The sequence below is a fragment of the Akebia trifoliata genome, chromosome 7 (assembly GCF_017979445.1).
Source record: "Akebia trifoliata isolate Shusen 1 chromosome 7, ASM1797944v1, whole genome shotgun sequence".
Classification (NCBI taxonomy): Eukaryota; Viridiplantae; Streptophyta; class Magnoliopsida; order Ranunculales; family Lardizabalaceae; genus Akebia; species Akebia trifoliata.
This window is the reverse complement of record NC_141381.1, coordinates 19,561,461-19,587,293: the sequence shown is the minus strand read 5'-3', so window position 1 is coordinate 19,587,293 and position 25,833 is coordinate 19,561,461. Positions and strand designations below refer to the sequence as shown.

The following is a 25,833-nucleotide window of genomic DNA, read 5'->3' as shown; positions in this document are numbered from 1 at the left end:
TTGAGATCGAGTCGTCTTGGGCAAGTTTTTTGATATGTTTGGGATGTCTCATTAAAATATTTGAAAAAAGGAAAGTGAGGTTTTAAATCTCGTCTGAAAAATTGACTTATACAGCCATCTTGTCCATGCCTGATACCAAGACGACTCAAGCGATATGCCTCAGTCTCGAATGAGTTTTGAAACCATGAGTTCAAGGGTGTCAATTTAAAAATAGAGGGCCATCTCTAATATTTATCAAAAACATGGAGGTGTGTGTCTAATCACCCTAAATTAAATTTCCTGAAGTATTTAGAAAAGCCGTTTGGAATATCAACAAAGTTGCAGACAAAAAACAGAATCAATAGAAAAAAAGACTACTTATTATTTCAATTCAACCATTTCTACGCGCTTTCCCTCGTTTCTCTCTCTCTCTCTCTCCTTTTTCATCTTCTTCTCTTTAACGTCCAAACGCGGCAATTTCTCAGATATTTCTTTTACTTCTTATAAATACTCAGTCTCTCACTCTCTCTCTCTTCGATTTCTCTCGTTTTCTAAATCTCATCTCTGCTGTTAAAAAATGGGGAATTGTTGCTCGGATGATGCAGGCGGACGGTCCGCCGTAGGAGGAACCTCTGCTTCTCACAAAAATCCTACATCCGCGTCCACCGCCAACGATGCTGTCGATCTCTTTCTCAAATCTCGAGGTTACCATGGACTCTACACTCAGATCGAGGTTCGTTCGTCTTCCGCCATTACTCGATTCGAGCTTGAAATTACTAAGAAACCCTAGTTTATGTTCTATAATCGATTTGTTGTAAATGAGAAATATCTGAAACTTCGATCTTTATTTTTTGCTTGTTTTTTTTTTTAGATAAGATATTTTTTTTTGCTTGTTTATTAGTGGTGGATCCATCAGCTTTTCGAATTTGATTATGTGTTTTTTTTATATATGATGTTTTGATGTTACAGTTTGGAAATTTTAAATTAGCGAGATTGTTAAAATGAGAAACTGTTTTAATTTAATTCAATTAAGATTGAGGAGATTTCTTGGAGATTTGAGATCGGCATTGTAGAATATTTAATTTTTCTATTTGGAGATGTAGAATTTTTGGATTTTTATGGCCAGTGATGCGGTTTTATCTTTTGTTGTTCTATGATTCATGTGGAGAATGCGGAGCTTTAGTAGTTGGAGGACAATTGTAGATCAAATAAAAATTAGAAATCATCAACTCAGAAACACTAGAACACTGAGACCATCCCAGTGTGTAAAATTATTTACATTGGAAATTACTACTTGTAATTAAGAAATACATTTTGGTTTTGATTATCCTAATAAGTTATGTGCATTTGAAGTATTTTTAAGAATATCTCTATTGAAATGGAATTTGTATCGTCAATCATCACATGCTTTTGTTGTATTTATTTTAATTTTCAATTGTTGGAGTCTTGGAAAATAATGTCAAAGTGCCATTCATATCGTCCAACTTTTGCGTTTCTCACTCTTGATACTCATCCATTAAGCATCGTTATCTGAATTCAGTTATGCTCACATAGTGTATGCGTCTTCTCTAGTTGTTCAAGGTTCTACCCCATGATACAAAGTTGTTCCTATTCTCATCTTATCCAAGAAAAAAAAGAGCTCTCTAGAAGCACATCTCCACATCAGCCACCCAAATCTATTTTTATGACTTGATGTAGTCAAAGCCAAATGGAATCGTACAATCATATGACGTTTTGAATTGAATCTAACTAGTACTACTTGAAAAGATAGGCTTTCAAAAATTAGAAAAAGATTAAGGTTTCATTGAAATATCTTAAAATGTTTCATACTCCCAATTATTATTATTATTAATTTTTTTTGGTCATCTATCTCATAGAACTAAATTACGTTTATCTCACCATCAAATATTAACATATCAATGCATGAACTTAGGTTTCTTTTTAACGCCGAAGGCACCAATTGAAAAAAATAAAGTATTGTTGATTTTTGCTTCTCAATTAAGTGTTTTTAGTCAAGGAAACAAATTTTTTCAACATCGATTCCCCAATGATTTTAACCAAGTTTCCAATGAATTCTATAAACCGTCTTGTCAACTTTAAGTTTCAATATCTCAAATAAAATAAAAAGAAGAAGAAGGAAGAAAGAAGAAAGAAGCAAATTTCTAACTCCATCAATCAATGGTGCCTTTAGTGTAATGAATTTCATCCCTATCACCATTTAGTATCTAATTTTTCTCATTTTTCTCAACAGGAACTGTTTTTACTATTTCTTTTCCATCATTCACTAAATCTATCAAGTTTCTATTTTGCATGGTATGGGTGTCTTCTTTAGTAATGTTTTTTTTTTTTTCATTTTTAGGTTTGTTTGATAACTCCGAGGTATATTAGTCAAGGTGCCTTCAAATCATATCCACTTTTATCACCTTTGTTGTTAATAAAATTGATAAATACATATGAAGATAGGCTCCACAATATCACTTAAACCATTGTCATTTAAAAAAAAAATACAAAACATGAAACCTAGGATATGATCGAATTTAAGATTCAAATATGATTTGTAATGTTATAATGGAAATTGTAGGATTCTCTCCAAAAAAAAAAAAAAAAAAAAGTATGATGTTGCAAGTGATATGGATCATGCATTAAATGGCATGCTCTTGAGTTTGTTATTTTAGTAGTTCCCTTTATTGAGCAACAAAGATTCACCAACTAATTACTTATTCTACTTAGGAAACATTAGATATCATTACTTTGAATCCATCTTATACACGTTATCTTCAACTTCTTTGTGGTTGCTTCAAAAGCTTTCATTGTTACTGTTTGTGATTTTGAATTTCGGACTTCATAATTCATAGTTTCATATAAACCATATTCAGATGCTTGGCATTTATTGGCAAGATGAGTGGTGGACAGTTTCCGAGTTGCTTTACTTTAGGACATAAAGTGATATACTTGTATGCAAACGGAAACCTCAAACTCGATATCTAGATGTAGGGGTGGAGCTAGGATTTTCTTGTAGTGGAGTGCAAGCAAACTATAGTTAATGGTACAATTGAAGAGCTTGAAGATGAATGATTTTGGGGAGAAATTTTTACGTTTTTGGTTGGAAGTTGAAGAAAAGGATATTTAGGTGATTTCCAGTTAGTCTATGAGAGAAGCCCAATCAAAAGGCAATGTCATTTTGAAAAAATTGAGGGGGGCAAAGATTGGACAGAGGTGAGGGGGTCAGGCCAAATGGGGAGGGAGGGAGGTGAGGGAGTGGGGGCATGCAATTAATTGAAAATATAGGGGTTTCTCAAAGTTCTATGGGGGCAATTACCCCACTGTCTCCTTACTAGCTCCACCTGTTTAGATGTCATATGTATGTGTATTTTTCATGTACTACACCTGTAATGTAATGGAAACTATGATCAACTTGATGGAAAGAATACTAATTTATTGAAATTATCTGAGTTTTCTACAATTATTATCATGTTCTTTTCTCGTCTAATACTGACTTGGTTCCCTAAAAACTCATGGGACAGTTATCACTATCTGCATCAAACTTGCGAGATCAGGATGTTCTCTCCAAGGTGTGTAGGTTTATATGCGCATGACGTCTTTTCTCGTCTAATTCTATTAGTTCCATATAGTGTGCCTTGTTTATTGGTATACAAGACTGAGTTATTTCTATTATGGTTCATGCTATTATACTCTCAATCCTTTTTCTTGATTGATGGTTTTATTTTTAATCACGCTACTTGTGTAGTGTAATAGCTATGTTATGATTCTGAGCTTTTTGGGCTTCAATTTGGCATGTGTTTTGCTAGGATGAAAGTCATATGATATAATTTTATCTTAAGTTTGTTACTCAATGGCATGATGTTCAAGTAAAACTACATTATAGGAAAATGTGTGATAAAATGACGTAGTAGAAGCGTGTGAATCAATAGATTCGAAAGGAATTAAGATATTGTGTTAAATGGAGCACACAAAACCAATTTGACTTAATAGATTCAAGTTTGGAAAGAAGGGAAAACCAAAAAAGAAAATTGAAATAAGAGAAACAACTAAATTTGAAATTTATTGAATGAATATTATTTCAAAATTCGTATGTGAAGCTCCTTATATAGATAACTTCATCATAACAACTTAGAAATCTTCTAAAATACTAAAAATTGGCATTCCTTATTTATCTGTAACATAATAGTAACTTTCTAATCCTATTATAACTCAATTTTGACACTTCTAAGTACTTCTAATTATAATGTAACTAATAAAAACAAATTAGAAACTAACAAAGAATTGTACTCCTAAAATAACTATGAAACATAAATCCTACTTGAACTTAAAAATATAAATCTTACTAAAACTAGAAAGTAGAAATAAATCGTACTAGAATTAGAAAACTACTTAAGAATCTAACTAGAACTGTAGATGTCCTATGTCAGGCCCCGTTCTTGAAGAGAACTTGTCCTCGAGTTCGACACAAATAAAGAAACTCCATCGTCGGGATAGTAAGGAAAGATATGTATGTCTTCTGGTAAGTCCACAATATAAACATTATTGTTGATTTTCGTGAGGATGTGGAGTGGACCTATCTTCTTGAACTTAGTCTTGTTGTAGGTGCTCATTGGAAAACGATCCTTGTTAAGGTAGATTATTATTAAATCTCTTTCTGCATATAATTTGAAACATCTATATTTATTTATACTCAAGAAACGTTCCACAATAGACAACCAATTAAGGAAATCCTTGATGTGGAAGGCCATTAAATTGTGGGATGTCCGTCTTAAGTCTATATTCTACCTGATTGATTCGCATAGGTGATGGAGTATAGTAGGGATCCAATTTATCAAGATAATCAGTGTAAGGGGCTGGTTGGATTTGGAAAGGATGATGAGGGTTATATGGAGGGTTGAGGTTATGAGAAACATGTTGTGGGGTCTAATAAGTGGCTGTTGAAGGGTAGGGTTTTTTATTTTGAGGGTCTAGGAACTGTGCGGTATGGCTAGAAGGTTGAGGTAGGGGGGTATGGGGTGTGGGAGGTTGATTATTGGAAGGGTTTTGATAGAAAGATGTTGTAGGATAGGTAGGGGCAGCAAGGGGGTGTTGGTTGGGGGTTGCCTCATGGATGAAAACTGGTGGAGAACTCTTCGATTGCTCAAGTTGATCTTCTCCTTCCTTCTTCTTACCATTAAGCTTGTCAAAAGTAGTCAAGATCATGTTTTGCATCTTGGTGATCAAGCGATCTTTAAGTTCTTGAAGTCTTTGATCCAATTGCTCATTGGTGACGAAATTGTTTCTTTTAGGCATGTTGTGGTGGATCTCAATCGAGTCTTTGATACCACTTGACGTAGCGGAAGCTTGTGAATTAATAGATTCGAAATGAATTAAGTTACTTTGTTCAATGGAACACACGAAACCAGTTTGAATCAATAGATTTAAGCTTGGAAAATAAGGGAAAACTAGAAAAAAATTGAAATAAGAGAAATCGCTAAATTCAAAATTTATTGAATGTATATTATCTCAAAATTCAAAATTGAAGCTCCTTATATCGATGACTTTATCATAACAACTTAGAAACCTTATAAAATACTAAAAATTGACATTTCTAATCTATCTATAACATAATAATAGCAACTTTCTAATCCTATCGTAATTCAATTTCGACACTTCTAATTACAGTCTAAATAATAAAAACGAATTTTAAAACAAATTAGAAACTAACAAGGAATTGTACTCTTAAAATAACTATGAAATATAAATCCTACTAGAACTAGAAAATATAAATCCTCCTAAAACTAGAAAATAGAAACAAATCCTACTAGAATTAGGAAACTACTTAAGATTCTAACTAGAACTTTAGATGTCCTACATCATAAAATACAAGGAAAAGTTTGAGGAAGGTTTCGAGAAACATATACTTATAAGCGTAGTAAAATAATCAGGAGCACTAGTGTGCCTTGTTTATTGGTATACAAGACAACTGGGTTATTTTTATTATGGTTCATTCTATTATACTCACAGCCCTCTTTCTTGATTGGTAGCTTCATTTTAATCATGGTACTTGTGTAGTGCGATAGCTATGTTCTGATTCTGAGCCTTTTGGGCTTCAGTTTGGCAGGCATTCTGCTAGGATGAAAGTCATATGACGTAAATGATGTTCGGATAAACTACATTGTAGGAAAATGTGTAATAAAATACAAGGAAAAGTCCGAGGAAGGTTTCGAGAAACATATAATTATAAGCTTGGTCACATAAATCAGGAGCATTAGTGTGATGGATTTGGGTGCAGATGGAGGGAATGATACTCTCAACTGTTCAAGAAGCATAAGCTCCCAAGAATTGTCCATATAAACTAAATAAATAAATGGAAAAGATGCATGTAATCTTGGTATTCCTGAAAACTATTATTTTTAATGCTACACTAATGTCTTAAAAACTATGAAAACAACAAATGTTTTCATTACATCTATTTTATGATACGTGTATTAGGCCATATTGCTGGTTAGAAACTTGAGTAACATGCACATGATGCCCAACATACCACTAGGATGCACAGGGCAGTAAATGAGCTGGAGAGTAACTGGAATATTGTGAGTAACAACATACTATATCTGGGAACTCCACCCATTCAAGGGGAATCATTTACAAGTTACAGTGGTGTTTGAAGTATATGATACTGATGTCCATTCTTGGCTGGTGCATGAGCAACTTGAATCACTACATTGATTGTCCTTCTTAGATTTTGCTTGGAGTAATGTTGTAAGAATTGAATCTTACTGCAAATTTTATCGAGTTGGATCCAAATTGTGGGATCATAAGATTCTTAATTTTTTTTGCTTATGAGTTATGAATAGGAAATATTATCTAGAAAGTCAATATATATTATTGGAATTTTGCTTGTCTATGACTTAATAGAAAATAGGGCTTTAGATAGACTTGGAAGGAGGACCAAGATTCATTCAGGCAAACCCAAATTTTTGGGGTAAGGCTTTGATGATGATGATAAAATGAGTTTAAATATTCAATTGCCTTGTAACTTCGTCAATTACTTGTAGGCTTTGGACCGCCATGTTTTTCTCTCTCTTTCAGATCCATATGTTTAATGATTGATCATCCTTGAATGTTTGATAATGGAAGTCATAAAATCATTGCAGTCAGATTATCTAGTTATCCTAATTTCATTTTTTCTGTAGAGCGATCCCATGGCAGTTGTTTATGCAAAAGGAAGGGATGGAAAACTTGAAGAGCTTGGTCGTACTGAAATAGTATTTAACTCATTAAATCCTGCGTGGATTGCAAAAATTACTGTTATTTATCAATTCGAAGTTTTGCAAGCCTTGGTGTAAGTGCAACATTTCCATCAAATGGAATTCTATTTGTTTCATTGATTGGTTCTTCCTTCCAATTGCTTTTTCTGTTGTCATCAATCAAGTGATCGTTTTGTTTAATCTCACCATTATGTACTCGCAGGTTTCGTGCGTATGATGTTGATACACAGCTTCACAATGTTCCCGTAAAGGTATATTTGACTCAGCTATTTTTTATTGGAATTTCTGCTGTGGAACATTTGTCATTCTCGACATGATTGATCAATCAAATTACAAATGAGAAAATTCTCATACCTTGTTATGTTAAGATAATCTTAAATGTAAGTCAGTATGCAGGCATGCTATCCATTTCTTTCACATTGGAGAAAAATCATTTGACCTATATAGATACAAATGATAAGAACATATAGGGAAAAATGGAAGAACCTTATGTTGTTTTTGTTGACTTGAGAAAGGAAATAGAAAAGTACCTAGATAGCTGATTTGGTGGGTATTGGAAAGAAGGGAGTTCCTAATGAATACATTGAATTAATTAAGGACATCTATGCATGTTGCCAATAGAATGAGGGAAAATGAAAGGGAGACGAATGATTTCCAATAATAATTGGTTTGCATCAAGGATCAACTTAGAGGTCGTATTTATTTACTCTAGTTCTAGATGAAGTAATTGTTCATATTCAAGAGCACGTACCTGGTGTATGTTATTTGCGTATTATGCAGTATTAGTTGATCATAATAGAGAGGTAATCAACACACAACTTGAATTATGGAATGCGATGTTGGAGTCCAAGGGCTTTCAAATAAGTAGAACCAAGACCGAGAATATGAGTGTAAATTTATTACTAACACTTAATAGGAATTTACAATAAAAAATGATAATCTAGAAATACCTTGAAGCAACCATTGTCGTCAGTATCTTAGATCTATTATGCATGAGGATGAAGAGGTTGAGGAATATGTTATCTACAAAATCATAGCTGGGATGGTTAAAGTGGAGGTGTGCTTTGTAGTGCTATGTGATTAATGCATACTAATCAAATTAATTTTTTTTTTTATAAGACTACCACTAACTATGCTTTATGGAGCTGCATGTAGAGTGGTCAAGAAACATCATGTTAATAAATTTAGTGTAGCAGAGATGAGGATGTTGAAATGGATGAGTGGAAATACTAGGAAAGATAAATTAGTAACAAATGAATTTGGGAAAATTTAGTAGTAGTTCCTATAGGCAATAAGATAAGAGAAAGCCAACTGAGATGGTTTGGGTATGTTCAAGTAAGTCCAAATTTCAGGCCAAGTTGGAAGAAATATTCAAGTTGAAGGTTCTTAAAGAGCGAGGGGAAGTCCTAAAAGAATATAGTTAAGAGATAGTGAAAGCAAGCATGAACTCACTTTTAGTAACAAAAATTTGGCTCTAGATAGAGTAGATTGGAGGAGCAAGATTCATTTAGCCAACCCCAAATCTTTGGGATACGGCTTTGTTGTTTTCGGATTATTTGCAAAATGATCCATTTGCAATATATTGGGGTTTTGGAAGGAGCAGTGTAAAAGGGTGTTTGATTGTCAAGAAGAGGATATCCATACTACTTTTTGAGACATTATGGCCCTCATTTTCTTGAGGTTCAAAATGATTGAGTTTTGTAAATTTTTTTTTTTTTTTGAAGATCTTTTTCTTATGGGATCGTAGTCGATGTACTCGTGTAGATTTTCCTTTTCTAGGTAGGTCTCCTCGACCTCCCTCTATGCTCTCTCTTTTTATCTTCTTTTCACTATCAAACTTGTTTAGCATTGATAGTTTATTAATTTTACGAATACCCCATTGATTCTTGAAACTCGTAGCATTGTTCATGATAAACCCCAATTTATTGCTTCTTCTACCCCAATAGTGCCCCCATAATTCTTCACTTGCCAAAAAATTACAATATTTATGATCACAATTTGGGTGTTCATTTTTCCTCTAATCTTGTTTCTTCTTTTTTGCATTATGCCAAGACAAACGAATCTGTTAGTGCAAAACACATTATTCATCAACGAGCCGTGAGATTTGAATTGACATTAGCCATCATGGAACCAAAAATTATAATAAGAACATATACGTAAATGAAAAGTTGGAAAATTTGTTGGGTGTTCTTTGCCTTGGTATTCTTTGTTACGTAGTGTGATTATTCTCATTTGCATATTCATGGTTAAAAATAGTAAATTCATAGTTTATAGTTTTCAAATTTATGCAGATGCTTAAGCTGGATGAGCAGCAGTTTCTTGGAGAGGCTACTTGTGCGTTATCCGAGGTTTGACCTTCCCATAACCTTATTCTCCATAAAAATAAAAATAAAATCTTACCCTCCATATACGTTCACCATTTGAAATATTTGAAACATTGAACAATGAGAAACTGCAGGGACAAATACTCATTAACTGGAACCATTCAATTTATATGCAATTTCCTTTTACTCTTTTAGCTCCCGTCACATCATTATACAAGAGTAAAGTTGAAAATGTAGTTTTCAGCTTACAAATTTCCATAAAGTCCCTGAAAGTGATTCTAACACATGCTTTTGTGTTTTTTCTCTGGAAGTCCATTTTGTGTACCTATAGGCATTTTTGTTCCTTTGTGTCCTATTGCAGATAGTCACGAAACCAACTCGGTCATTGACACTAAATCTTGTACATAGAGAAGATTCTACTAAACCTACTCATGCTCGAAGTTTAGGGGAGCTTACAGTCCACGCTGAAGAATGTGTCGGCTCAAAGACTATGACACAGATAGTATTAAGGTGTTCAGATCTTGAAAATAAGGATCTTTTTTCAAAAAGTGTAGGGATCTTCTATCATTTGTTTTTCGTATCCCTTTTTTATTCTAAATGATGCAGGAATATTGGTCATATACTGTTTGCATGATCTCATTTTTTATCTTACAGGACCCCTTTCTGGTAATATCAAAAACCGTGGAGAGTGGGAATCCCATTCCTGTTTGCAAGACAGAAGTGAAAAAGAATGATCTCAACCCAACATGGAAGCCAGTATTCTTGAATTTGCAACAAGTTGAAAGCAAGGCATAAGCGAGTTCCCTCGTTTTTTTGTGTGGTGTCTTTGAGTAGTACCCATCCCTTCCTGTTTTCTGGGGCATTAGGTTCATTTGGCACATCTCAAAAATAATCAAAAAATCACTTGGCCACATTGGTGATCCAGGTTTTAGCCACGCATTGAATGGATCATACCCAAAAATAGCACAAATTGGACCATCTTAATCAATCCAATATGACCCTTGATTTAGCTTAAGTCATATGGTACGGACATTGTGAAATCGGTACAGCTTGGGTGGGTGGGCGGGGGGGGGGGGGGGGGGGGGGGAGGGAGTTTATAGCCAAAGAGTGTATTTGAAAGATGGATAATGCTGGAGTGACCTCAAGATTGGCCTCAATTTACACTTTGCTAACGTGGAGTTGTGTATGGAACCATAGATGCTTTTCATTGAGATATGAGTGAAAAGCATTCATGGCTCTGTGTGCACCTCCATGTCAGCAAAATGTGAATTGAGGTTACTCCAGCACGACTCTTTGAAGATCTATGTTGAGGAGCCAATGTACCACTTTCACAGAGCATGCCCCAGATATGGACTGGGTCTTTTCCTTGAATGACACTTTTCTCTTTAGTTTTTTTAGCTCTCTTACTGTTTAATGCTTTTTGTTAATATGCAGGAGACTCCCTTAATTATAGAATGCTTCAACTTTAATAGCAATGGAAGACATGATTTGATTGGGTAAATGGAAGCCGCTTTGTTTTCTCTTTATTTATTTATTTTTCTCAGTTTCAATGTATTGCAATTTTAATTTTGATTATTTTTTCTTGGATCAATTAGAAAAGTTCAAAAATCACTGCTAGACTTGGAAAAGCTTCAGCATATTGAGCAGGGTGAAAATTTGTTCTTACCTACTGTACCTGGAAATAGTTACCCAAACAAGGTCTGTTATTGGATGATGTGGATGCTCCCATCTGATAGTTCCTCGATTATTTTCTTCAATTAACAAGTTTGCTGACTTCATCACAGGTATTAAAGAGTCGGCTATTTGTGGAAAAATGTTCTGAGTGTGTACAACACACTTTCTTAGATTACATCTCTGGTGGATATAAACTGAACTTCATGGTGGCTGTTGATTTCACAGGTACTCCTATCTTCTTTACTATCACGCAGTATGAAGCTTTGAAATTGAATCATGTCACCACACATGAACAACCTCCATGTGGATCACATTATCATCCCTACAGGGTTGTACTGAATTTTAAGGGCCAGTAGAAACTATCAAAATAGATGAATTTAAAAGGAGGAATGGGAGAAGCCATTATATCAGCCCCCTGTTGTATGTGTCACACAGTTGCTGGGTTTTTTGGTCCCAATATTTGATAGGTCCAACAAATGAAATCTTTGGGCAATCTGAACAGCTAATCTGTCACATTTCTTTGGCTGGTCGGATAAAAAAATGGCAATGATCCATAGAAATCTTTATACCAACCTAGAAGATGTCATGTAGTGTGGGACCTTCCAAACGGTGTTTCCAAACTACCGTGGACTTGCCACATTTCACAGTAAAGGCCAGGAGGATGGTTTCTTCAATCCTTTTCTCTGCGTTGATTCTATTTTTCATATTATGCTTCAAATTTAGTATTTAATATTTTTTATGTTCAATTATTTTTTCTTTCTTCAACTCAACTTTTCATTAGAATAGGAATTTCAAAACAGACTGACTTTTACTGGCAACTCCTTGTATATATACAAGGGTAGTTTCTACTTGGGTTGTAGAGCTTAAGTGGAGATGAGTCTAGGGGTTAATGAGGATATCCTCTTCATTGAGGTCTTTCACACCAAATGAGGAATGTTTTTCTGTCTCAGCTCAGTTCGGAGTGAGCATTCCAAGACCAACTGAGACGAAACCAGAAAAAATGATTTTTCTGCATTTTTTCCAAGATTCTAGAAAAAAAAATTCAAAAAATTAATAATTAATATGTTTAGTAGATTGAATGAACAGAAAAAATTGAGGAAAAGAAAAAGAAAAGAATCTTTGTAATAAACAGATATCCAAACAACCATTAATAGTTGTCATTTGAATCTCTGATTCTTTTACGGAAAACTGTTTTATTTTATTAAGTTTTATGAATAAAAAACAATTACTATAGAAGAACATGTTGGGGCAATTCCATTCATGCCAGCCTGAACTAGCCAAGCTAAGAGAGAATAAGTGTCCCTTACTCTCTTCTATCATTATATATATATATATATATATATATATATAGATATATATAGGGTCAGGATCAAGGGCCATATGAAAAAACATGTGTAAAAACAATGTAACATTAATAAAATTTTAAAATATGAATTAGAAGTTTCGGATTGAGCTGATTTTTTGTGAGGATGATCTCTATGATGGGAAGATCATCCGGAAAAAAAAAATCAGTCCAATCTAAAACTTCTAACCCCATTAAAAGTGATTTAGAATGTGGACCGTTGACTTTTTGTCAATAATTTGTAAATCACTTTTGATGGATTTAGAAGTTTTAGATTTAGCTGATTTTTTGTGAGGATGATATTCTCATCATAGTGACCATCCTTGCAAAAAATCAGCTCAATCCAAAACCTCTAACCCATATTTTGAAAAACCATTGTTTTTACTTATGTCCCTTGAACCGCCCCCATATATATATATATATATGGGAGCGGTTCTGCGGCCCTAAAGTTTGCCAGACATTGTGCCAAACATTTTTCAAAACATGGGTTAGAAGTTTTGGAATGGGCTGATTTTTTGTGAGGATGATCTGTATGGCGAAGAGATTATCCTCGCCAAAAATCAGCTCATTTTGAAATTTCTAACCCTAGTTTACAAATTGAAGAATCGTGGACCGTCCAATTTTTGTAAATCACTTTTGATGGGGTTAGAAGTTTTGGAATAGGCTGATTTTTGGTGAGGATGATCTTTACATCATAGAGATCATCCTCACAAAAAATCAGCCCATTCCAAAATTTCTAACCCATGTTTTGAAAAATGTTTGGCAAACTTTAGGGCCGCTAAAATGCTCTCTCTCTCTCTCTCTCTCTCTCTCTATATATATATATATTGCATGGACTAGGGGTGTCAATGGGTACCCATTTAATAGAAATCGAAAACCTGGTTCCGTATCCCTTTTTATTGGAATCGATTAGAGCCAGGTCTAAAATGGAACCGAACCGATAGGAACTAGAACCAGAACCGTTAGGTTCTATCCAAGCATATCCGCGGGGTGCTCAAAACTGATTTGTTTTGCCATTTCTTTCAATACTGTAGGTGATTTAAGGTATTTTTTATTTCCAAATAAATGCATCTTATATAAAATTCTTCAATTTTTCATATAAATTATCGATTGGATCTTAAAATGAGCTGCTTTTCTAAAAAAAAATTTAATTTTAACAAAGACAATTTTTATTTCTGAAAAAAATCATTAATTTTTATCTGTAGTATAACAAATTATAACTAAGTTAATAATTTTATTGATAATATGTTAATTTTTTGAAAGGATTTCTTTATAATAATGATTTGAAATATTTTTTTTCTCATTTGATTTTTGAGAATCGGAACCGATGGGTTCCCGTGATTTTTGGTTGTTCCAATTCCATTTATTTTGGAATCGAACCTGGAACCAACAAAAACCGAAATCGAACTAAATATCATGGTTATGGTTCTAAGTTCTTTAGGAACTGAACCGGTATTGACCCATTGACACCCCTATCATGGACTGAGGTCCTCATTTGGGCCATGTGGACTGCCACGTTTATCCAAATGACACTTCAACCCTCTTGATTTTGTGGTCTAGATTTGGTTTGAAAAAAAAAAACAAAAACATTTTTTGGGATATATCTTGAGTTTGAAAATGGATGGCCATTGAACTCCCAATTTTAAAATTTAAATCCAATAATGAAATTTTTTTTTTCATTTTTTTTAAGGAGTTCACTAAATTTTATGTTCTATATAAATGGGGCTCCCGATGGTGTTTTTGGGCACCGAATTGAATGTAGTCTATAGAGATAGAGGGTCCTTTGAGAAGAATTAGAGAAGAAGAATTGTCAAATCTCATAATGAGAGCTTAGTGTGTATATATATAAACTAATGTGTGAATGGACATAAATGCCTTTACACATAAATAATAGAAAAAACTAAGAAGTTACATTATTTCTAATATTCCTCAAGTTGGGGCAAATATATCGACTATGCCTAGCTTGACAAGATCAGAGTTAATGACAGAAAAACCAATAGATTTCGTAAACATGTTGGCAAGTTGATCTGAAGAAGATACAAAGATTGTCTAAAGAGTACTAGATCAAACTTTCTCCTTGAAAAAGTGAACATCAACTTCTATTTGCTTGGTTCTTTCATAAAGAACTGAGTCAGAAGCAAGCATAATAGCAGACTTGTTGTCACAAAAAAGTGGAAGAAGCAGAGACAGGAAATCCCAGCTCTGTCAGTAAAGATCGAAGCCAAATAAGCTCATATGTGCCAAGGGCCATAGCATGATACCCAACTTCAGTTGAAGAACGGAAAATCACATTTTGTTTCTTACTTTTCCACGAGATCAGGTTACCACTATGGAAAGTACAGAAACCAGAGGTAAATTTCCTATTTGAAGAGAACCAGCATAATTAGCATCAGTGAAGCATGACAAATGAGATTGAGCAGTGGATGAGTAGAAAAACCCAAGACTAGGGCACTTCAAGTAACGAAGGATACGATAAACATCAAGATGAGAAGTGCATGGAGCATGCATGAACTGACTGACCACACTAACCGCAAATGTCAAAGTCGATCTAGTGTTAGTCAAATAAATCAAACGGCCTATGAGTCTCTGATAAGAAGAATGATCATATAATAAATCACCGGATTCGGCATGAAGGCAATGATTTTGATGCATAGAAGATGAAGCAAGACGACAACTAAGCATACCAGTGTCTTGAAGAAGATCCAATGTATATTTGTGCTGAGATAACGAAATATCATGGCGAGAGTTGACCACTTCTATCCCCAAGAAGTACTTGAGGGGACTTAAGTCCTTAACCTCAAAAACACGGCCCAATAACATCTTTACCCTGTCAATCCATTGCGCATCATTTCCAGTCTGGATAATATCATCCACACAAACCAGAATAATGGTGCAATGGCCATCCAATCCTCGATGAAGAAAGCAAGTATGATCTGAGTGACATTTAGAAAATTCCATAGATAAAATAATCTTAGAAATGCTGAAACTAGGCTTGTAGAGATTACTTCAGGTCATACAGAGATTTGAGAAGGCGACATACCTTCCTAGAATACTCCCTTTGAAGACGAAACTTAGAAGTGGGGTTCATATAGATAGCCTCAGTCAGATCTCCATTCAAAAAGACGTTTTTCACATCGAGTTGGTGAAGAAGTCATGAGTGACATGCAGCTAAGGAGATAAGGAGGCGAATAGTGAAAAGTTTAGATACAGGAGCAAATGTAGTACCAAAATTCTTTCCTGGAGTCTACGTAAATCTCTTAGCAATTAGGTGTGCCTTGTACCTATCAACAGTGCCATCCGCAAAATATTTGACAATAAAAATCCATTAACAACGAACAGTCCACTCCCTAGAAGGAAGGGGAACAAGCTCCCAGGTGTGATTTTTCTACAAAGCATCCATTTCAACGGCCATGGTTTTAGTCCACTGAGGATCTCGTAAAGCCTCTGATACAGATCGAAGAACTTGAATAAAATCAGTGACGGTAAGGTAGGCCTCGTAAGAAGAAGAGAGTTCCTGATAGGAAACAAATTGGGCAATAGGATAATCAATAACACACTCCCGCTTATTTTGCAAAGTGCAATAAGCAAGTGAGTCAGAATTAGAAGGGATATGATTAGGTGCAGAAAAGGATATAACTGAATCCAAGAAGGAGGTTGGCAAGGTTGGATAGGGGCGAGGGTGACGAGAGTAAACCCGAAGCATCGGCAAAGATAGAAAGAAGATTGAAGAGGGTAGTACTATTACAGAAAGATCCTGCAAAAGAAAAGAGTCTTGAAAGAAGATGTGGCATGAAAGTAGGGAATATTTTCAAAAAATTTTACATCCAGAGATTTATGACATGATGAGATATGGGATCATAACATCGATACCCCTTTGACATCGATGAGTAACCCAATAAGACACATCGAATGACTTTGTCATCTGATTTCGTACGATCCTATCCTGAACAAAACAAGTGCACCTAAAGACTCTAGATGTAATGGGGAAGAGTGCTTTCAGGACGAAGAACATAAAGAGGCACCTGTTCCCTTAAAGTGCGACTCGGAGCCAGGCTAAGCAGGAAAGTTGTAATGAGGACTGTCATATTCCAATATAATTTAAGAACATGCCTTCTTCAAATAAGGCAACGGACAATGTTCATTAGGCGGCGGTTCTTGTTTTCCGCCACCCCGTTCTGCTCAGGAGTATAAGGACAAGTCAACTAGTGAAGCATACCATGCTCATGGAGATGAGTACGAGCCTCATCAGAATTATATTTCCTACTATTATCAAACTTAAGAGATTTAACAGTGATGTTGTACGGAGTCTGAATCATTTTAAGAAAATTAACAAAAATATGAAGCACCTTAGAACGAGAACGCATAATTTATAAATGTAACATAATATCAATGACTAGTAAAAACAGTAACAATTGAAGACCCCACACATCAGAGTGAACTAAATCAAATACTGCATTAAACCGATGCATACGAGGAATATATGAAATATGTGTGTTTAGAAAGTTCACATGCAGAGCACTAAACTTGTGTTTACTACAAGAAATTTTCAAAGTAGGAAATAAAGAATATAAATGCTAAAAATTAGCATGTCCTAAGCGAGCATGCCACAAATCTTAAGACTAAGAAGAAAAAGTATGGCTCCCAGAGAGTGGAAGCACAGAAGTCGAAGCAACAGTACGTTGAGATCCAAACAAGTACAACCCATCCCTCTCACACCCCTTGCCAAAAATCCTCATTGAAGTCAGGTTCTAAAAAATACAATTAGTAGGAAAAAAATGTTACTAGACAATTTAGAGATTTGATAATACACTATTCACAGACAACATGTTAAGAGATAGGTAAGGAACATGACGCATAGAGTCAAGGGAAAAATCAGAGGATAAATGGATGGTACCCTTACTGTTGATAGGTGTAAAAGACACATCAGTAAGGCGAACTTCCCTATGAGTAGCAGGAAAAGTAGAAGTAAAATGACTAGACTTACCGATCATGTGATCAGAGGAACTAGGATCAATTACCCATGTCAGGGGAGCAAAACCAGCCCAAGTGACATGAAATGCAGAAGATGTACCTAAAAGTGTGGTAATTGACGTAGCAGAAGCGTGTGAATCAATAGATTTGATAGGTTGTGTTCAATGGAACACTGCAAATTAATTTGAATCAATAGATTCAATTGATAAACAAACAATAGTTAAAAGAATCAATAGAAAAGATAATTGAATTGATTATTGATTGATTTTTGAATTTGGAGCTCCTTATATAGATAACTCCATCATAACAACTTAGAATCCTACTAAAATATTAAAAAGTAACATTCCTAACCTATCTATAACATAATACTAACTTTCTAATCCTATTAGAATTCAAATTGGACACTTCTAAGCAATTCTAATTATAGTTTAAATAATAAAAACGAATTTAAAATAAATTAGAAATTAACAAGGAGTTGTACTCCTAACATAACTATGAAATAGAAATCCTAGTAAAACTCTTACTAGGATTGTAGATGTCCTACATCAGGAACTAAGGCCATAGTCGAAAATGAATGAATATAAGCATGGATTTGATCTCATACAATAGTGACAATCTGTGTCTGAAGTTTTTGCAAATCAATAGTGCCAAGGGAAACGGGAGGATCAGTAGGAGGAACTGATGATGACTCCATAGCAGCAGCATGGGGAATAGGATGCTCCAAGGGAGTGGCAAAAGATCGTAATAGATGGGGATATAATTGAAAACAACGGGCCTTCTCATGGTCAATCTTCCCACAATGGTTGCAAGTAAGACCACTCCCTTTAACCACGATCACGGCTTCCACGGCCATAACTTCCAGATCCTTGGGCACGAGAGTAAAAACAACTGAAATTGGCTGCTAGAGCCATCTGATATGTAGCTCGAGTAGAAAAAAATCCCACGGGCCCGAGTCTGAGAAGGAATTATACGACGACGATGCTCATCACTATCAATGGTTGCAAATATCTCAAATAAAGAAGGTAAAGGAGTGATGTTAAGAATTCAGGTCCGAAATACCTCATGACGTAAACCCATGAAAAACTGATATGTTTGATGTCGAACAATCCTCGTAACCATATACCCGGCTGTTTTTGCAGACAACTCAACCATAGATTCATAATGAGAGAGGTCCTCCCAATGGGACCAAAGAAACTCAAAGTAACCAGCTACACGTTGAGTCTCTTGGGTAGCCTAGGTAATGTCTCGATAAAGTTCATAAATCCTCGAGTCATTCCTAGCATGCACATATGTCTGAGTGAGGGTTGACCACAAAGTTGAGACAGTCTCATGGTATAGATGCGTTGCTCCATGGAATTAAATAGTCATCCTAGGATAGTGCAGTTGTTGGTCTCCCATTGTTCAATTTTGGGATCAGTGAAGGGTGGCTTATTAATGGTACCCAAAAGCCATCCAGATTTATCTCTACTATCCAAATAAAGTCTCACAGACTGAGACCAAGACTGAAAATTCCGACCATCTAAAAGGGCAATGGTAATGTGTTGGGCTGAGGAATTTGCCCCAAAAATAGTGAGATAATAGAAAAAACTAATAAGCTACATAATTTCCAATACTTTGATCCAGATAACACCATCTCATACATATACACACATATTCAGACATTTGATTTGTATTTTAGGGAGTTAGGTAACTAAACAACTTCAAGATTATTTTCCACCATACGATTGATTAATAGGCTCATTGCCAAATGAATATTTGGATCATCATAAGGACAACCAAATCATTCTGATCTATGATTTCTACCCGTTGGATATATAAGCGTTCATCGTGGGCTTTGTGACAAACTTATTAAGCCTGTAGGGGCATATCCAATCCCGCCAAGCCATGCCCAGACTAACCCAAAAGGGGCTAATTTTCATGAATCTGTTCATTATATGGTTAGAAGTTTCAAAATGGAGTGATTTTTTAGTGTGATCTCCAATTTGAGGAGACCATCCTTAACTAAAATCATGCCATGACTTATCATGCATAGGCTCATATAATTTCTTTTATATGTAATTTTTTTTTTATCAACGGAGGTTCAATCATCATCCGTTTACATATCCAATATGTAGGTTAATTTGGGGTGTCCAGCACATGCTCAGATACCAATATCTTAATCATAATTTCTCGTTTATCAGCTTCAAATGGAAATCCCCGTCTCCCGGATTCCTTGCATTATATCGACCCCACAGGCCGGCCAAATGCATACCAGAGAGTGAGACAACTTGCCTTTGCTAATTTACTGATTTTCCAATCCTTTCTTAACCAAGTAACTGAATGAATGGCATATTTTTTTGCAGGCAATCTTAGAGGTTGGTGAAGTGTTGCAATTCTATGATTCAGATAAGCGATTTCCTGCGTGGGGTTTCGGGGCACGTCCAATCGATGGTCCTGTCTCTCATTGTTTTAATTTGAATGGAAGCAGTTACTTCTCTGAGGTGAAGATTGGCAAAATAACTCATTATTACTAAATTGGTTGTATTTGAATGGTGTTTTTTATTATTTGACCTCGCATATCTGAACTCTGTTCATTTAAAGCATTCCACTTCATGAAGCAGATACTCATTTTTTTTTTTTTTTCCATCTTTCAGGTTGAAGGAATTCAAGGAATTATGATGGCTTATGCAAGTGCCCTCCATAATGTGTCATTAGCAGGGCCTACCCTTTTTGGGCCAGTGATCAACAGCGCAGCTTTGATAGCCAGTCAGTCTCTTGCCAACAACGAACATAAGTACTTTGTTCTGTTAATAATCACGGTAAGAATAATAATGTGCAACTTCTCTTGTATGACATCTAAGGTGCTCGCAGACTAGCTACTGTCCTTGATTATAACTGTTGAAAGATTCTCCGAACTTTTCCAAAAATTAGGAGAAATACACCAAATAAGGGACCAGCTGATTAAATTGGGGAATCAACAAATTAATTAGTGATACCATCTTCTTCAACATTCATTCTTCTTCCAAAATCATGTTAGCCATTCTTTTATTTTTCATTTCCAAAACAAAGAACCTTAATTTTTCCCTAAAAGCGCATCGTTATCAGTCCTCTAGGATAAAAGATTTACCTTTCAACCTCAACATTTTATCTTCCTCAACCTTCAAATCTCAAGAACAAGATAATGTTTTTGAGGAGGTAGAAGATGATGGGTTTGGGAATGAAACCCAAAAACATGATTTGTAGAAAATTTTCTTAAAATTGTGGATTTATCTGAATTAATGGAACTGATATCCTGCCAAATCCGAACTTGGTTACCATGACTTTACCTTCCCAGTTGCTGAATAAGATGAGGAAGGTGATATGGTGAGCTGGGTTTAAGACACCATTTGAGGGATCTCACCTAGGTCTCCTAAAACGGATTGAATAACTGGAGGCTAGTCATCTGTTTTCTCAAACCCAAAGATTGTGGTAGATGAGATGTTATGATTATCTGATCGAGACCCTTATTGGCTTGAGGGATCTCCTAAGAGGTACCCATGGAATGGTGGGTTTTAACTCTGCAATGTGTTCTGCATTGATCATATAAATGGCATGTGAGTCCGTTGTTTCTCTACCCTTCAAAGTTCGCTAAACTGTTTTGTTTTTTTTCCAGGATGGAGTAATAACAGATCTCCAAGAAACAAAAGATGCTCTTGTAAAGGCATCTGACTTGCCATTATCAATTCTCATTGTTGGAGTAGGCGGAGCTGACTTCAAAGAAATGGAGGTACCCATTCCCTCAACACTCCTTCTACTTGTACAAATTCACATTTTGATCTCACAAGTCTTTTGAGCGAATTCTAAATCGCATTCTATAATATTGCGGACTTGCATTTTCTATCTCCTTATCCTCGCAATTTTACTTTGGTTTGGCAGATCTTAGATGCAGATAAAGGAGACAGACTAGAAAGCTCGGCTGGACGTGTTGCATCGCGTGATATAGTACAATTTGTTCCACTTCGGGATGTGCAGAGTAAGCTCAACACCCTATATCACCAGTTTTTTTTTTTTAATGATTATAGGTTCCTATTTAGATGATGACCAATCTTTTCATTTGTAGTTGGAGAAATCTCAGTTGTTCAATCGCTTCTAGCAGAAATGCCCACGCAGTTTTTGACCTACATGCGGACTCGGGATATTCAACCAAGTAACTAACTGATTATCTGTCAAAAAAAATTGTACATAAAATCTGATTTTTGTGTCTTGTTATTGCCCCTCACCTTTTTGGTAAAGACCATGGTGCCATGCGTATCATCATGGTTTCTAGCAAGGGGTATTTCTCAGTTTTTCCTTTAATTTTTTTTTTCTCTTCAGGAGAAAAACCAGGCGTTAATGACTTGAGAAACAGAGAATTCATAAGCCGTAAAAATTAACAACATTTCAAATAATAAACAGAAGATTACTTCAATTTGCATCCCCCTTGTATAATTTTCTTTTTCAAATCAACCACAATGAGGCAAAGTTATAGTCTTGTGAATGGTCAGAGTTAAACTTGGCTTAAAAACATTTGGGTGATTTAGACATACCCCTCTGTATTTTGGTGAATACCTGAGATACACTCTGTGTGAGGGACTAATGTAACATGACCTAAAATTTTAGTCTGGCGGGTAAAATTGTAAAATTTTGTTACTCTTACTCTTCAGCCATAAGATCCAATTTTCTTTGTAATAGAAACAAATTAGATGGGATTTTTGGGGAAATAGCAAATTATGAACCTTTTGGTAGAAAAATCAATGGTTTTCTTCAAGAGGTTGAAGACCATTGATTGGAAACAAGATTAAATAAGTTAGAAATAATTTACAAGGAGGTTGAAGAGCTTGATGAGGATGGATTTTAGGGAGAACGTGGGTATCTCAAACATTGACTAAATTGTATAAGGATGATCAAGGAAATATTGATAAAGTGACACGTGAAGGTGTTGAAATAGAGAAGTGAAAAAAATGTAAGAAAAAAATAAAATTAAAGAGCTTCTATTGCCACAGGCCACCCCAAGATGTTTTCTAGCTCTTGGTGATTTACATATAAATTGGGGTGGCATTAGCAAAAGTTGGTGTAGCAATAGAATCTCTCTAAAATTATATATAAACAAAGTTGTCTTATATGTATAAAAAGTTTTGGAATGGACTGATTTTTTTTTTGTGAGGATGATCTCTATAGTAAGTAGATCATGCTTAGAAAAAATCAACCAATTTTGAAACTTCTAACCCCATGAAAAATGCTTACAAACTTACAATAAAAAATTGACGGTTCACGATTCTTTAACTTATAAACTAGGGTTAGAAATTTCGGAATTGTCTGATTTTTTTTTAGGATGATTTTCTCAACATAAAGATCATCCTCACAAAAAATCAGCCCATTCTAAAATTTTTAACTCATATAAGACAAAATGTTTTATATATATAAAACCAACATAGTCTCATAAATTATTAATTAACATGCAAATTGAAGTTTCTATGGAAGGGGTAAAAAATATGGGTAATGCTAAAATAACATTAAAATGTACATCACGGGGGACATTTCTAACGTGAATATGTGTCAGAACCATAGATGCTTTCATCGAGATCTCATAAGCATCTCAATGAAAAGCATCTATTGTTTTGGATACACATTCACATGAGAAATGTCTCCCATGATGTACATTTCAATGTTACTCCAGCACGACTCAAAAAAGATTACATGATTAAGCACTTACATTAATAGAAGTTGTAAATTAGATTCGTGACCCAATATGTTTGGGATAATGATTAGATTGTCGTAAAATCTGTTAGAAGCACAATTTACTTCTAGTAAAAGTTGTTGGTTGGATTAATATTATTATGGCCAACCAATAATATTGTGACATATGGAACCATAGTCTAATTATGAGCAGCAGAAATCAAGAGGTTCTTTGGAAACTTATATTAATTTGGACGCTTGTTTCCCGCCAATAGTTAGAACATTTTATGCGTTTTAAACTTCAAAGATTCTATTAGACGGCTCGTGGGAGTGGCTCATCTTGGTATCGTTGATGAATGAGACAGACAAGACACAACTGAGATTTTCCTTCTCTAGATTCATACATGAAAAATAGCTCTCATCCTAGATATCGAAGAATTCATGAATGAGACTAGATGCAAAATCAAGATTTAATCCCATGGTTCACAAAGCTGATTCACGAATTAAGTAAAATATCAATTATGGCACTCGTGACCATTTGTTGATTAATTTTCACAGAAAATTTGAAATCTGTACAAATCCCATTTGTATATGAAGCAAATATTTTTCTCGTCATTTCTTTGCAGTATGGTTATCTGGTGAAATATTAAAAAAACGGAGCACTTCTAGCTCTCAGCTGGAGCTAGAGTACTCTTAAGACCGTTTATGCTCGGAGGCCCCACTTTCCTCTACACATCATACCCCAAAATGTATTTTAACTGACTGCAGTGAGCACAAATGGTGGGTGCAAATATAAATGACAAAAAAAAAAAAAAACAACGTTATCTAGTCAAGTGAGCCACTTCCTATCTGCTTTTATCCATGGGAGAAGCATCACTGATAAAATCTTACCCTCTCACGAGCTCATCAAAAATTTCCATAGAGACAAGGGAGAAGAATGCGTGATCAAGATCGATCTTCACAAGGCTTATGATTAAGTAGATTGGGCTTTTGTTATCCATTGTCTGGAGGAGATGAATTGCCACGAAGCCTTCATTGCTTGGATATGGGGATGCATATTCTCCACCATTACTCCATCAACACAAATGGCAACCCAACGTTATATTTCCATGGGAAAAGAGGTCTCAGAGAAGGAGATCCCTTCTCTCCTTATCTTTTTATATACTTGTTATGGAGGTCCTCTCCTCTTCTCTTTACAATTGTAGTAGGCAAGGAGCCATTCAACTAATGTACAAATGCAAGAACCCAGCCATTAACCACCTGATTTTTGCAATTGACTTGATGGTCTTCATGAAAGGTGTTCACGTGATGACCTGCCTGCGGATAAGGTCCTAGATTACATGCCTAGATTCGGGGTTTGACTAGGACTAGGAGACAGTGGGACCAAATACGTGGCCCCGAATGTACTGTCTGTCCGGGAGTGGAGACAAAGCTGTTGTCTGCTTCAGCCACAAAGGAGGGGGTTGGAGTTCGGTGGTGGTGAGGGAGAGACGAAGAAGATAGAGAGAGATCCTAAGTGAGTTTGGGTAGAGTATCAGCGCTAAGGCTTGAGATCCTTGTCCCATCAATGGGTCCACTTGGTATAAATAGGGGATCTCTCCCTCTCTGCTTGCCTAAGCAATAGATGCTCCCTCGGATGTCAATTGTAGGTAGGATAGATCATTGTCTAGGGCTGATCTTTTCTGTCAGAGTGGTCAACCTTGGACAATAGACCTCCCTTTAAGGTGGACAAAGGGATGTCAGTAGGACTAACATCCCCTATCGTAGAGACAGGCTCCCTAGGGATTGATAAGGGAAAATGTAACGATGTTGGTTCCACTGACACTCCCAACAAGAGAGGCATCAGCATGGCTGACACCCCTCAAAGAACTACAATCCCCAGGCACTGTAACTTGTTGCCCTTGACACCATCATGCTCCTAGTTTCTTGGCCACCAAACCTACATCTTGAAACTCACCCCCCCCCCCCCCCCCAAAACAAGAGAGGCATCAGCATGGCTGACACTAGGGCTGTCAACGGATAGATATCCGATCGGATAGTGTTATATCTGAATTCGAATCCGAAAATTTTTAGTACTATCCGAATTCGAATTCGAATCCGATCGGATATCACTAATCAATATTCGAATTCGTATCCGAATAAATTATCGGATATCCGATATTATCCGATTCGAATACGAAATCTACAATTCGAAAATTATCCGAAAATATCCGAAATTTATCCGAAAAAAAATAAAATCAAATCAAATCAAATGGGTTTTGAGAGAGAGAGAGAGAGAGAGAGAGATTTCAACCGATTCGACCTGTCAGTGGACACCGATGCCGAAGGTGAGCCTCTGAGAGAGATTCCCACAGTGATTGAGAGGGGTTGAGATTGTGGAAAACGATGAGGGCTGAGGGCAGAAGACGATGAGGTTTTACCCTGTAAAAAAATTGATTTTCTTATTTTTTCAACTCCATTCGAATCTGAATAAAAAAAATGGGGTTTTATTCTACGTGTGAGAGAGAGAGAGAGAGGTGTCAATGGATAGCTGAAGAAGACATTGGTTATGAAGTTCGCACCACATGGATTTTACCGAGAGAGAAGAAGAAGAAGAGAGAGAGAGAGAGAGAGA

At 35.6% G+C, this 25,833-nt stretch overlaps 1 protein-coding gene across 1 annotated transcript; it reads left to right on the top strand.

Moving 5' to 3' along the window:
• Positions 1–329: 329 nt before the first annotated feature.
• LOC147398342 (protein BONZAI 1-like) lies at positions 330–21,972 on the top strand. The gene is made up of 16 exons (XM_086447501.1): positions 330–712; positions 3,504–3,551; positions 7,161–7,309; positions 7,438–7,486; positions 9,527–9,583; positions 9,921–10,109; positions 10,214–10,348; positions 10,994–11,055; positions 11,155–11,257; positions 11,344–11,458; positions 19,727–19,803; positions 19,889–20,026; positions 20,180–20,344; positions 21,178–21,291; positions 21,441–21,537; positions 21,625–21,972. The coding sequence occupies exons 1-16, from the start codon at positions 557–559 to the stop codon at positions 21,717–21,719; spliced, it is 1,749 nt and encodes a 582-aa protein (XP_086303627.1). The 5' UTR covers positions 330–556; the 3' UTR covers positions 21,720–21,972.
• The last annotated feature ends 3,861 nt before the right edge of the window (positions 21,973–25,833 follow it).

What these genes read in the sequence shown, in the direction of transcription:
- LOC147398342 (XM_086447501.1), top strand. Translation starts at nt 557, where the DNA reads ATGGGGAATTGTTGCTCGGATGATGCAGGCGGACGGTCCGCCGTAGGA. An exon ending in TTCACAATGTTCCCGTAAAG is followed by an intron (nt 7,487 to 9,526) that starts GTATATTTGACT and finishes AAATTTATGCAG; the next exon opens with ATGCTTAAGCTGGATGAGCA. An exon ending in TTGTTCTGTTAATAATCACG is followed by an intron (nt 20,345 to 21,177) that starts GTAAGAATAATA and finishes TTTTTTTTCCAG; the next exon opens with GATGGAGTAATAACAGATCT.